The sequence below is a fragment of the Macrobrachium nipponense genome, chromosome 21 (assembly GCF_015104395.2).
Source record: "Macrobrachium nipponense isolate FS-2020 chromosome 21, ASM1510439v2, whole genome shotgun sequence".
Lineage (NCBI taxonomy): Eukaryota > Metazoa > Arthropoda > Malacostraca > Decapoda > Palaemonidae > Macrobrachium > Macrobrachium nipponense.
Genome location: NC_087212.1, coordinates 49,082,628 through 49,096,544, shown reverse-complemented (window position 1 = coordinate 49,096,544; position 13,917 = coordinate 49,082,628). Strand labels below are relative to the sequence as shown.

At 37.0% G+C, this 13,917-nt stretch overlaps 1 protein-coding gene across 1 annotated transcript in view; it reads left to right on the top strand.

Annotated features, from left to right (window-relative positions):
• Positions 1–13,917, top strand: part of LOC135197474 (mitogen-activated protein kinase kinase kinase 15-like) — a 259,241-nt gene that overhangs the window by 161,326 nt on the left and 83,998 nt on the right. The window contains 2 exon segments of the mRNA XM_064224540.1: positions 2,970–3,118; positions 8,719–8,847. Of these exon segments, the coding sequence (XP_064080610.1) occupies positions 2,970–3,118; positions 8,719–8,847 (278 nt within the window).

Below are 13,917 nucleotides of genomic sequence, written 5' to 3'. Positions count from 1 at the left end.
CAAATACATCTCCCACAACTTCCAGAGGTCTACATTTCCACCTAGGAAGAGACTGTAGAGAATGAGTAAATATTAAAATGTAGAGAGCAGTACACCTGGGGCATGGAAAGATGCTACAAAGATGATTATATTTTTTCCAAATTATTTATCTAGACCACTAAAGCAACCCAGCAAGGCAGTAGCTGTGGAAGTATCAGGACAAATAGATAGGAGGAAGGCTCTGAAAATTATGGAGCCAGGGTGTATTGGAAGAACTACATTTAATAGGAGTACAGGCAGAACATGCACAGGACAACAGAGAGTGGGGAGAACTCGTTTTATGTATAACTTCATAATAGGAAAAGCTTTCCTATAGTCATTAATGATAAAGGTTTTGCAATAACATCCTTAACTCTCAGAAGGCCAAAGGGTTTGTTTTTAACAAATGTATGAGACCTATTTTCATGAATTTAATCAATTACAGTTCCAAAATTTAGTGACAGTAAACAAAAAAATTGAAGATTTCTTTCATAAATGTTTCCTAAGAGTTGATACATTGTGTTAGGTGAAAATTAGGTAATCACTTAAAACATGTTGCAGAACAACATTTTTAGGTGAAAGTTAGGTAGTCACTTAAAACATGTCGCAGAACATTTTTAATTAAAATTGGATTCTCTGTATCCTGGGTTTAGATCATAAGGATTATTCAGATCTCAGTGGCTCACATAAGTGTCACAGAATTAAAGATGGCATAAATTTACTTCATTTTGTTTCTCTGTGAAGTTATGAGCATCACAGTCCAACAGTACGTGTAAGCCATTCTCGTTTATTATCAAGAGATTTGTTATTCCACAGAGCTGGTCACATTTCTTTTCTAGTATGGTCAAAATCAACATTAGGAGTTTGCGAAATAAACTTTGACCAATGAAATAACTCTGTCCAAGAGTTTGAGAAAAGAGTTATCACCAGAAAACTGCTCTGTGGAGCCATACTCCTAACAAGGAAGAAGAAAGAGTTAAAATACTTAGATATAAGAGTTAGAACACTTAGATATGATAGCTTCATCACCAAACATTCTAAAACATGTCAACAAAATATCAACTTGTTGAGAAACAGAAGGATGAATATTACAAATTCGCTTCTTCCCTGTAGGGGGTAATGCTGTTATGCACTTCACATGTTGCATTGTAGGCATTACGTAGGGTTCTTTGCAGAGTCCTTTTACTGTAATTCTAGAGCTAATATTTTCTTTCTTCCATCTTACTTGCTACCCCATTCTTACAATTATTTCATAATGCAACTGTGAGGTTTTCCTCCTATTACATCTTTAAAACCTTTTTACTGATTCCCTTTCAGCACCTAATGACTTTATAGGCCCCAGCACTGGACCTATGGTATAAATTTTGCATTCCATCCCATTCCGCATATGCTTCTAAAAGGTCAATTCCTTATCAAAAGTTAGGCCTAAAATCATGTCACTAAAATTTAAAACTGTACCATGAAAATTTAAATCAAAATGCAAAGGCAGAAGTAGTCTGGATTTACTAACTATTATCATAGAGTTTTAGAAGGGTTAAGTTTCATGCCCCAAAGCATACCCTTCTCACGAATATTTTGGCTGATTTCAATTCAGGGATTTTGCAACTACAAACCTAAGGCTAGAAGAATAGCATGACTAGCATAGCAATCAGTGTTCTCCAATTCTTGCTGCTTGTCACTACAGGCGGCCCGCAGTTAACAGCGCAATCACTCAACGGCGAATCGGTTTTACGGCAGTCGTCAAAAATATTCATTAAAAAAATAAGGCTGTTAACCGCGGGCCGTAATATAGTACAAGGTCAAGATGATTACCAAATTGATGTGTGGGTTCAGTTATTAATTACTCGCAACCAGAATGTGGAAAAATCTAAAGTAGCAACACCACAGTTATCTAAGGTAGTAACTGAGCTCAATCATTTAGTGTGATGAGCATTGCAATCACCAACAAAAATGAAACAAGCCTTGGTTCAGCTCCCTGAACTATGGTAAGCAATCAACCATAAATAAAGATCTCCAAATGCACCAACTACACAATAAACAATTGCAGTATAGGCCTAGTAAATGTGCTGCAACACCAAAATACCAAAGCACTTTGGGCAGTGTGATGTCAGGTTTGCATGATAATACATTGTTTTTGTTTTGATGAATGTGGGCTGTATCCTGAGCTATAAACCCTGTCCATGATCAGCTACAGAAACCTCAAGCATCTAGTGACATGAATGAGTTTCTTTGCAGTAATATGAATTTTGAATTTGTGAGAAATTTATAGTAATAAAGACACCATGCGGAGTCTCAGAGGTCTCTGAGGTTGGGTAGATGTTAAAACTAAAAGGCAACCTAAAGCTGGTCATGATTTTATGATTTCAGTGAGTAATACTAATTTAGGTGTAGGCTGTATAAATGTAAGTGGGTAAAACATATTACTATGATTTAGTTTTGTAAATATTTAACTTAAGTTAATAATAAATTTTTAGTGTTAATGAATTTTGTTGTGATCCTATTTTATATAATAGCAGTCATTCTTTTATGTAAAGAGTATGCAATTTGTATTGAATACTTTTTTTGCTTATAGCTATAAGAGGTCTGAGTAAAATACATAATATTGCGATTAAGTTTTTCAATTTGCATTTTATAGTATTGGGTGACTATTGCATGCTTGGGGAGAATTTTGTAAGGAAATTTTTATAACTTTGTAGCATAAGGATTTTCAAGTCTCTTCTTCATAGTGTATACAGCTTTGCAGTGATGTTCATCTGTATTTCACAAAAATTTTTCAGATTGTGAGTGTGTTGTATGTATAGCTGTCAAATACCAACTGTGTAGGAGACATTATGCTTGTTTCATAACTTCTGTACACCTGCATGGTGTACATTAACCATTGTATTCCTAAGTTATTAATATGCACCACTCCTAAGTGATTAATATGCACCACTCATTGTTCTTTCACACAGGTAGGACTGTACAAAATGCATCCTGACATCCCAGAAGAACTAACTGAAAAGGCTCGAATCTTTATCCTCCGCTGTTTTGAAGCTGATCCAACTAAGAGAGCCACAGCTGCACAACTACTCGAGGATCCATTCCTCACCGAGTATGACACGTAGGACTGCTGCCTCTTTTGTAGTGGCATGCGGATTGATCCTCCTCGTTTTCTGTTTGTTGTGGAATATACTTTATTACACTTTTGAATTATTTTTAAACACTTTTTGAAGATTGTGGTGTTTGTTTAATAACTTAAATACTTTGAAACGACAGAATTGAATAATCTTCCCTTTACTCTATGCAATGGATTAATATACATGTAGTATTTTACTTTGTTTATCTGTTGCTGTATGATTGGGTTAGGGATCACAAAAACAGTCTGGAAGGTGATTGTCTGGATGCAGACCCTATTACTTGGATGAATATTTTATAAATTCTTGGAACAGCCCTGTAAGAGCTAAATAAATTAGCTCCATGATCTAGTTGAGCAATTAGTAATAATAATGATAATAATAAAAGTACTGTATATGTATTTCCATAGTAGTTTTCTTAGTTTCGTATTATTTGTTTCTACAAGAATACAAACCATTATTTATTCATATACAAAACAAACCTGAGGTCTTAACATTAGGATAATACTAGTGCCAAGCTGGAAACCGGTAGAATTAAAAACAAACTTGTGAGATCTAGGGACTATTGGCATCTATACCAGGTCATGGGGTATTGTAATTCCCAGAATGCCCTTGGCATCCCGAGACCCATCAGTTACTTTCCTACTGCCTTTGAGATAGAACATGATTACTTTCTATCTGTTTTAAAACCAGTTTAGTTTGCCCGATTTTTTCATATTTTCCCTTTTTTCCCTTTTCCTTTCTCTGGGTGTTCTCAGTGTGGGTGTGATCTGCTAGGTGTGGGTACGTTGTGGGATGGAGAATTTTACTTCACCAACAGAAATTTTTTCGGGTTCTCGTAAGAGACAAAGGAAATCCCCTGGAGTAAGTGGGTTTCCTTGTTCAAGATATTTTACATCGGTGTATACAGATCCACATCCAACATGTAGTAGGTGCAGAGAAAACTTATGTACTATTACTAATCCTTGTTCAGTTTGTCGTGGTTGGTCGGTGGAACAGTGGATGAAGATTTATGGAAAGGGCCAGTACAAAAGAAAGGAGACGACGCCACCTTTGGATGACCAAGCATCGTCGGCTTCTTTTGTATCCTCAATACGTCAGACTGCTCCATTTGTTTCGTCACCTGCTTTTGATGTTTCCCATACCCCTTCAGATTCTTCTAGCGATTTGTTATTGGAAACTCCAGGTGGGGTTTTGTGTAATTTTATGCATAATTACACTCCGTCATTCCCGGCAGGGACAGGGGGAGCATTGCCATCTTTGTTCCAGGTGTCGGCTCCCGATGCTCAGAGAATGGAAAGAACGTGGTCAACGTTAGACATACCAACCTTGGAGGGGTTGCTTTCTCATTATATGGCGTCACATTTCCATCCGGACCCGACAACGATGAATTCTCTTCATCCCCCTGGACTGCATTTTATGGGAGGTAAAGCCACGGTAACGACAACTACATCAATGTTTCCGGTGATGCAGAACATTGGAAGTAGTTTTGCAGCACACACAGGACTTCCAGCAGCAGCCACTCAATCTCTCCCTACAAGAGTGGTGACGTCACAACTGGCGTCACACACGGACATGGCTGACACGATGACGTCACAGCCTACTGCTTCTCTCACTACTTCATTGCCTCCGGAGCCAAATACGCTTTCTGACTCTTTGGTACACAGATTCATGGAGAAATTACAAGGTCAAGAGGACAAGATGGATAAGAAAGACTAAAAGAAAAGACGTGAATCATCTTCTTCTTTGTCTTCTTCCTCTAGTTCGGCGTCATTGCAAAATTCAATGACATCACTGCGTGTACCAGTCAAGCGTGGAGGATACGGGACTTCGTGACTCATCCTCGGGCCAAGAGAAGAAGAGTAAATTCTTCTTCATCTTCAAGCCAGGACTGTCACATCCCTGTCAGCAACAAAGTAAAGACGACAGTAGCTGGTAAGCTTAACACAAACGGACGAATTCATTTGCAGGTGTCTGAACGAGCGAAAGCATCAACGGGATAGCGGCCGCTGCGGAGATGCCAGCAGTGAGGACAAAGCGTTTAGGAGAGACTCCACTGCCATTGGTAAAATCAACGGTGAGTGTGCAGCATTCAACGAAGAATGGAGAACGGATACTAGTTTCACCTGTAAGACCTTTTAAGGTAAGGAGAAAGGATGAGAGAGCTCCCATTAAAAGGTCGAATAATAAAGAGTTGGTAACCTCTTCTGATAGCCTGAAGGAAGGCGCTGTTCGCCTTGATGAGAGATCAAGGCCAACTTCCCTGACGGCCGTTGGAGATGATAGTCAAATGACCTTGAATGATATTAATAGAGATAGAGAGGAAATTAGCTCGGTTTTGGGAGAACCTTCATCTTGGAGGTATAGACGGGGTTCTCGCTCTAGATCTGTGAGTAGAGAAGAAGTTAGGCGATCACGTTCTCCTGCTAACTATTTGAGATCGAGCCGACGACGGCCATCAGAGATCAAAGTGGCCGTGGTCGTAGGGTCAAACGGCCATGATGCACCTGAACGTTTGTCAGAGGATAAAAGTGAACTAGCTTCTCCTGCGGCCGAACACAATACTTTGGAACTGGAGGAGGGAGAAAACCAGGAGTTTCTGGCTTCGTATGCGGAGGTGGTTGATTTGATTCGTCAATTCAATAACCTTTCGAGGAGCACAGAGGCACCTGTCAGTATGCTTCCTCCGGGAATCGATATGGTATTTGAACCGAAAAAGAATACGAAGGTGTCGTATGAATTACCTTGCTCAAGTCATGCAGAGTCAGTTTTACAGCACGTTAATGCACGGATTGCTGGAAGGGATAATTCGTTAAGATCGAATAGATCGTTCAAGTTTATTTCCCCTCCATTGATGAAACATAGGAAATATTATGCGACACCTATGGTTCCTTTGCTATCTAGACAAATTAACCCAGATGTGGTAAGGTTAAAACCTATATTAACCTTGGCATCGTATGAACACCCAGGGAGGGAAACCAATAGATTCTCATATGTCTTTGGTTCAAAGGTTAATAGTCCATTGTCTTGGAATACATCTACTATTCGGAAATGAATAAAGGTGGCAAACTCCCAGTCAGTTATAGAGACTTACCTCCCACCAATAAGTAAGTCTGTCCTAATGTTAAGACTGAAGGTTTGTTTCGTGTATGAACAAATGACAAATTTTTAACCAATTTGTATTTTTCATAACTAACAAACCTGAGGTCATAACAGGTAAAGGCCCACCTCTAACCACCCTTCTAACAGTCTAAACTGGGTTGGAAGAGTAACTGATGGGTCATGGGACACCAAGGGTATTCTGGGAACTACAATACCCCATGACCTGGTATAGATGCCAATAGTCCCTGGATCTCACAAGTTTATTTTTAATTCTACCAGTTTCCAGCTTGGCGCTAGTATTATCCTAATTTTAAGACCTCAGGTTTGTAAGTTATGAAAAATACAAATTGGTTAAAAAAATTTCCTTTTTTTTATATAAAATATTCCTGGCTTGATAACTGTCCTTAGTTTTTTTTCACAACTGTTTAGCATTCTTTTGATGATAAAAATCAGGTTGTAACTTAACAGTGGAGATGTGTCTGGGAAGATGAAGTATATAGAAGATTGCAGTTTTTTTTTCCGTTTTGTAGGGTAGGGTCTGAAGTGTTGATTTGCCCTCCTACGTGTGTGTTTGTTCCTTTTATTTTTTATTTTCTTTTATTTTATTTTAGGTTGGGAGGGACAGTTTCTTTGTTGTGCCACAAAGTTTATGACTCATGCCTGACTCCACTGCTGTTTGTTCTCCTCTAGTTACCATGTAATGTGGAGAAGGATTTCCACCACATGCTCTCTCTCCTTAGCACCCATAGTGCTTGTAACATGCTCAAGTTATTCTTATGCATATGATTGTGTAATGTCCACTCTTTATGTCGTCAGCACTGGCTGCTCTGGAGTAAACTTGATAAAGCTTACCGTGTGCATTCCATGAGGATCACTTAACTTTGGTTAAGGGATCTTTGGCCCTTGGTGTTCTTGCTGCTTCTGCTCTTTAGGTCAACTTTTAACTTTGCAGTCACTGTGGTGGTTCCTGTACTCCTTGTCATCTTCAGCAGCATGTCTCCACTTTGTCCTTGGATGCTGCAGGAAAAGAGATTGATATGCATGGTAGGAGTCAGGTGAAGGTGGATGCATGCTTCTTCCTCATCCATCTTTTCATTGAGTTCCTTCTCCTCCTCCTTTGTCACCTCTTTATTGAATTTTTTATTCTCCTTTTGCACAACTTCTGCCTCTTATTTCCTCTAATAGGAAAAAGAAACTAAGTCCTGGAAAGAGGCTTACTGCATGCCTCCAGGGTGTATTGGGTTCCATTTAAGTTCATAAGTTAATGACCTTGATCAAGTGTAGCTTCATTGTTTTCAGATCAAGCTACTCAAATCAAAAAGTTCTATCAGACAGGCATTTAAAAATAGAATGGCCAGCAAATGACTCCCTGAAAGGAGGAAAACAAAACCCAGTAATATCAAATACATACTAGAACAAAATTGTCCCTAAAGCCAAGGTTTGAATCTTTATTCAGCTGTTGGAAACTGGAGGGACATAAGACTTTGAAGAGGTATGAGTAATGGTCATGATAGATACAATGAAGTCTATGATTTAACTAACGGCTGGAGAGAGACTGGCTGTGCTTATGCCTTTGGTCAAACCTACAAGACTGGCTGTGCTTATGCCTTTGATCCAACCTACAACTGACACTAATTGAAACCACAGACAGAGGAGAGATCTATTCAGTTTGGTTGGACAGTATATGATACAAATGCCATCATAGATGTGGATATTTCAGCTATAGGCAAGAGGAGAGACAGATTAATGGTATACATGCTGTACAGGATTCTAGGTAGGGCAATAAATAATAGAATGTCCTATGGTCAGGAGGACCTGCTCATTTCTACTTAAGATTCAGAAACGCCGTATGATATTTGTATTCTGTCTCGGACAGTAAGGATTGTACTAATTTAGTCCTTTATTTTACATGGAAAGTACTTCAACTTCAAAAATTGGAGTCTTACTAGAGTAAAAGTGTCCTATCATCAAATAACATTGGCCTTCCAAAGTTGGTAAGCTAAATTAGAGTAAAATTGATGAGGTTTTATGTATCTTTTGATAAATATCAGTTTGAAAAATTCACTGTGCTGAGGTAATGGTCTTCATGGTACGTATTTACTTCAGAAATCTTTTGATACATAGTTACTTCAGAAATCTAAGATTTTAAACCAATCAGTAATAAGTCCAGTCTCCTTTCTGTGGTTTTTATTAGATAAATTTTATGACAGGTAATAAATTTAGACGAATTTAATGACAGTCAGTAGATAACTTCAATTCCAAGAGTTATTTTTCATCTTGATGATAGTATATTTGAGTAAATAAGTTTAACCCATCATATTCAACATTAGTGTTGAGTGTATGTAGAAAATGATGGATAAGTATCTGTGCTAATTTATTATGACTATGGACTTTATAAGTAAACTTAGAATTATGAGAATAATAATGGTTAGCCTTCATTGTGGTCAAGTTCAATTTAACTTTTAAATTTTTGAAACATTTTCAGACTAGGAAGAAAAAAAAAAGGAGTAAGGTTAACAAATCAGCAGGAATTCTCTCGGAGCATATCCGTCCCAGCTGACAGAAGTATCAGGCATGGTGAAAAACCTCGTTTGGCTAGTTCTCCAGATGATGGGTAAGTTAGATGAGCTTAATTGTAATTATGCATTATTTGATTCAATGGTTAAGAATAATTCTTTAACTTCATGGATTACTTTACTTTATGTTTTATATCTTATTTTTTAATAGTTGTTGTACAGTAACAGTTGAATATTCTGTAGATTCTTTTTGTGCATTTGTGACTGAAGATGATGTCACATTTTTTACCTTCCATAAATATTCTTTTGGTTTAATCAACAAATAAAATAAAGGATGTTAAAACAGCATTGTAGCTAGGTTCTTGGAAGCCAGTCAGCTTGATCATATATGTAATTGACTGTAGATTATCTGTTTAGATGCAGTGCAGTGTATACTATGCTATTCCTCTTGTTTGAGTATTAACAGGCAATATAGGAGTGAAAAACTTTCGTCTCTTGAGGGTAGAGTTTAACAGTATGTACATGATCTAAAAATTGTAGATGATACACAAATAGATAGTACAAATGCTTGTTTGATTATTGATAGCTGTTTAAATTAGGAAATGATGCTTACAGCATGAAAACAGCTTCTGGGCTCTCTTTTGTGTAATTCATGCTTGTCGACTTTCAGAATCACAGTAGATTGTCTGCAGTAAGTCATATATAAATACTACCCTTAGTTCTTGCGACAAACATACAGCTTGTCTGTCTGCAGAAGATGACAATACAATACAATTGCTATTATAAAGTTGTTAAGCCAGACCATTGCCACATTTTAGATTATGCAAGGATTTATTTTTAGATGAGAGATGGAGAATGCACCTGGGTGAAGATTAATAACTTGGGAAAAGATCAAGGACCCTAAGTACTTTTAATATATATATACATATATCTATTGTCAGCACTGCCAAAAGTGCTTTAAACAATAAAATGGCTGGTGGTAACCATGTTGGGATGCAACATTATTATTCACTCTCATTATTAGTTGGCAATTTGTAGCTGGTGAAATATCAAGGCTTTCTAGTGCTCTAAATGTCACCTTGACGTTGAATTTCTTTAGAAGCATAGGTAATGAAAAACATGTCAAAATATCAAACAAGTGTTAATTTATTTTGTGTATTGTCAATTTGAGATATGTATAGATTATTTCTTACATTTTTATATCCTGCAAGTTTTTTAACCTTGGAAATATATTAGAAGTACAATAAAAGACTGAGGCAGTTCTCACTCAGCTATTTGTTTTATATTATAGAATATTCCTGAGTATCATAGTATACAGTGTTACCCTGCCTTGCCTTAGTGAATTCTAATCAGTTGCAGCATACATAATGTATTGATAGTACAACAGTGCAGTTCATTAGCAAGAGCATGTTTTGTAGTTTTCCTGCATGACTCAAACTTGTTAATAAATTAGTATCAGAGTACTAAAAGTTGTGCGCAATGCTGTAGTAATTACCAAATAAGAAGTTTCATTCAGTGCAGTATATTTATAAGCCAGGATTGCATCATATTTAGTCATAATTTTCCATTCTTTGAACAGAGGCATCTTTTTATCTGTGATCGAAGAGTCGGTCAGTCCTCCAAAATTTGAGTTAAATGGGTGAGACCATTTGGTAAATTGGCCCTTCACTAACTTACAAATTTTTTTACAAATTTTCAGTTTTCATTTTTTTTCTTTCTAGGAATTTTGATTTTCTACATTTTTGTCCAATTTTCTTCATGCATTTTGTGCATTCAAAATTATGTCTATGAAAATGCTGTGTGAAATTGATTTTTTGTTTTGTTTTCCAAGTTATGGAGTCCATCCAGTTACTTTAAAGCATTCTGTCACACTTTATAATTTATAGGACAAATAAAATTAAAAATTACTTATTTTAATTTAGTAAAGAAGAACATTAACATAACAAACACACACACACACAAAAAGCCTCAATTGATTTATGTGGACTTGCATCTTAGACCAGATTTTAGTGCTTAACCATCACTTATATAAGTTGTATTTAGCTCTTATACAGAAAATAAAAAGTTAAATAAAAACATGAACTTATTAAGGTCCGTTGTAATTACAACAGTGTATTGTCGTTTGAAAGGAAACATTACTTAATGGCACCTCCTGTATTGTATGAAAGTACAGTGGAACCTCGACATACGAAAGTCCCAGCTTACGAAAAATTCAAGTTACGAAAGCAAATATGAAGATTTTTTTGCCTGTGCATACGAAAATAATTCAGTTTATGAAAGGTTGTTGCTGTAAAGTCCCGAGATTTGCCCTGACTGTCGAGAACAGTTTTAAAACTTGTGCGCCACCAACTGAGTAGACTTGCCACCATCCTCCTGCTCTCCCATTGGTTCCTAATGCTAGTCACCACCATAAGATCCTGCTCTCCTATTGGTCAGCATCTTCCCCATCATGCTCTATGTAAAGGCGTTCTTCGGCCACTTCGTCGCACCAGCGTTATCGTATGCACGCTGAATTTTTTCGTTCGCGTACACAATTTTGTTTGTTAACGTAAATTCATGTTAGTGATTTCGCTTTGTACTTTATCGTGTTGTGTGAGAACTTAATTAGTATACAGGTAGTGACCAACTTACGACCGCAATTGGTTCTGCAAAACAAGTCGTAACACAATTTGGACGCATGTCGAGATCTGCTAAATTACCGTAGAGTTTATCGTACATATACATATTGGGTAATGATATTGACATCATCTGAAAGTCATATTTTATCAACATTTTCTTAGATTATTACTTATATTATCATATTTAAGTCATAATTCATTATTATTTAACATTCATTATCATTAAAACCATTGTATTACCATTCTTAGTGCATATTGTTACTGTCATATATGTATTACGATGGTACTTTACGATACCCTTTCACAAGTTCATATACGTATGTAAAAATTCAACCCCTTCTTTAGCTCATTTATTTTGCTGTCTTTTTCTTTAGAATGTGTATTATATTTCCTAGTTATGATTTCTTTACATTTTTGTAGCATGTGTAACATCTCACACCTATGTATAAAAATATAAAAGTAATCATAACTAGGAAATACAATGAAGTCTAAAGAAAACAAAGATGGCAAAATAAATTAACTAAAGAAAAGGTTGAACCTACAAACGTAGCAATTTGAAACAGTGTGATGTGTGGAGAACGGGTACGTCTGACGACTTTGACAAACGTTAACAGTAAGGCGTAGTAATGACGTGTACATTACTACGCCTTACTGTTAACGTTTGTCAAAGTCGTCAGACATACCCGTTCTCCACACATCACACCGTTTCATATTGCTACGTTTGTAGGTTCAACCTTTTCTTTAGTTTCATTGTACGTATTTCCTAGTTATGATTATTTTTATACCATTTGTATCGTCTCTCTACACGACATTACTACTCCTTGCTGTTACATTCGCCAAACGTTTGTCCAAACTGTTTCTCCTCGCATCATACTGTTTCATAATGGTTCGTTTGTCACGTTCATATAAAAATTCATCCTTTTTTTTTTTAGTTAATTTACTTATTGTATTTCCTAGTTATGATTTCTTGGAATTTTTATACCATTTGTAACGTCTCTCTACGTACTGTTACATTCGCCAAACATTTGTCCAAACTGTTTCTCCATGCATCATACTGTTTCATAATGAAAATTCGGGCAAATTAGGTGTTGCCTTCCCAAATGAACTTCACCTTGTACGCCTATGTTTACGTGGAAAAAATTCTATCGAATCGAGGCTTTCACTGAAGAGAGAGAGAGAGAGAGAGAGAGAGAGAGAGAGAGAGAGAGAGAGAGAGAGAGAGAGAGGAACTTCGTTTGTCATGCTCATATAAAAATTCATCCTTTTTGTAGTTGTGATTTCTTGGAATTTTTATACCATTTGTAACGTCTCTACGTACACGACATTGCATCTTATGTATTGTTACGTTTGTTAAGTTCATAGCAAACCCGTTTCTCTATGCATCATACTGTTTCCTGTTGTTACTTTTGTCAGGTTTAATTTAAACACTGGATGCTACAGTACAATTTGTTTAATGTTGAAAAATACAAAATACAGGTGCAAAAAATAGAAAACATTCAAAAATACAATTGAAAACTAGTATGTAGTACAGGAAAATATAATAAAATTAATGACTGCTGGCATCGCTGGTGCTTGGCTGGGGGTCGTTGGCTTCATCAGCTGAAGCGACGGTCGGGGTGACGGGAGGAGTTGTTCGTTTCACAAACATGGTGAGTTTCGTCTGGATTGTTTGTATCTTTTTCTCCTCATAAATTTCACGATACGGACGAAACAAATCGTGTGCCATCCGTTCAATCTTTGCAAACCTTTCATAATTTGGGTCCATTTCTTCAAAATGTGCAAGGAGTTTATTCAGTTGAGCTAATCCTTCTGATAATCCCTTGGTGGTAAATTTCCTTTCTGGCAACTCTTCATCCTCCGCTTCTCTCCTTTCTTCCTCCGCCACTCGTTCTTCTTCCAATTCAATCAGCTCTTCATTTGTAAGTTCTTCGGAAGCGTGGTCTAGCAAATCCTCAATATCTTCTTTTTCACAATCCAAGGAAAGGTCTTTTGACAGTTTCACTATTTTTCCCCGTATCACATCAAGTTCTTGTTCACTGTCAAATCCATCAAAATCATTCACATAACGCTTAACGCACTTCTTCCATATGCCATTCATACACTTCTCCGTCACAGTCTCCCAGGCAGTCGACACATTCTTGATAGCATGCAGAATATTGTAGCGTTTCCAAAATTCTCTTAGGGATAGTTCTGGGTCGGCATCTAGAGCAGCTATGGCTTGCGCAAAGGTGATTCTTAAATAGTTTGCCTTAAATGTTGCAATCGAACCTTGGTCCATAGGTTGAAGAATTGGAGTGATGTTTGGTGGCAAAAAAACCACTTTCACATCAGGATTCAGATCAGCTAAGTGAGGTGGATGTCCAGGCGCATTATCGAGCAGCAGTAAAATATTGAAAGGAATTCCTTTCTCTAGGCAGTATTCACGCACTTGAGGAATGAAACAGTTGACAAACCAGTCTTCAAAAAGTGTCTGCGTCATCCATGCCTTACGGTTAGAGCGAAAGTAGACAGGCAAAGTGTACTTGCTTACATTCTTGAACGCTCATGGGT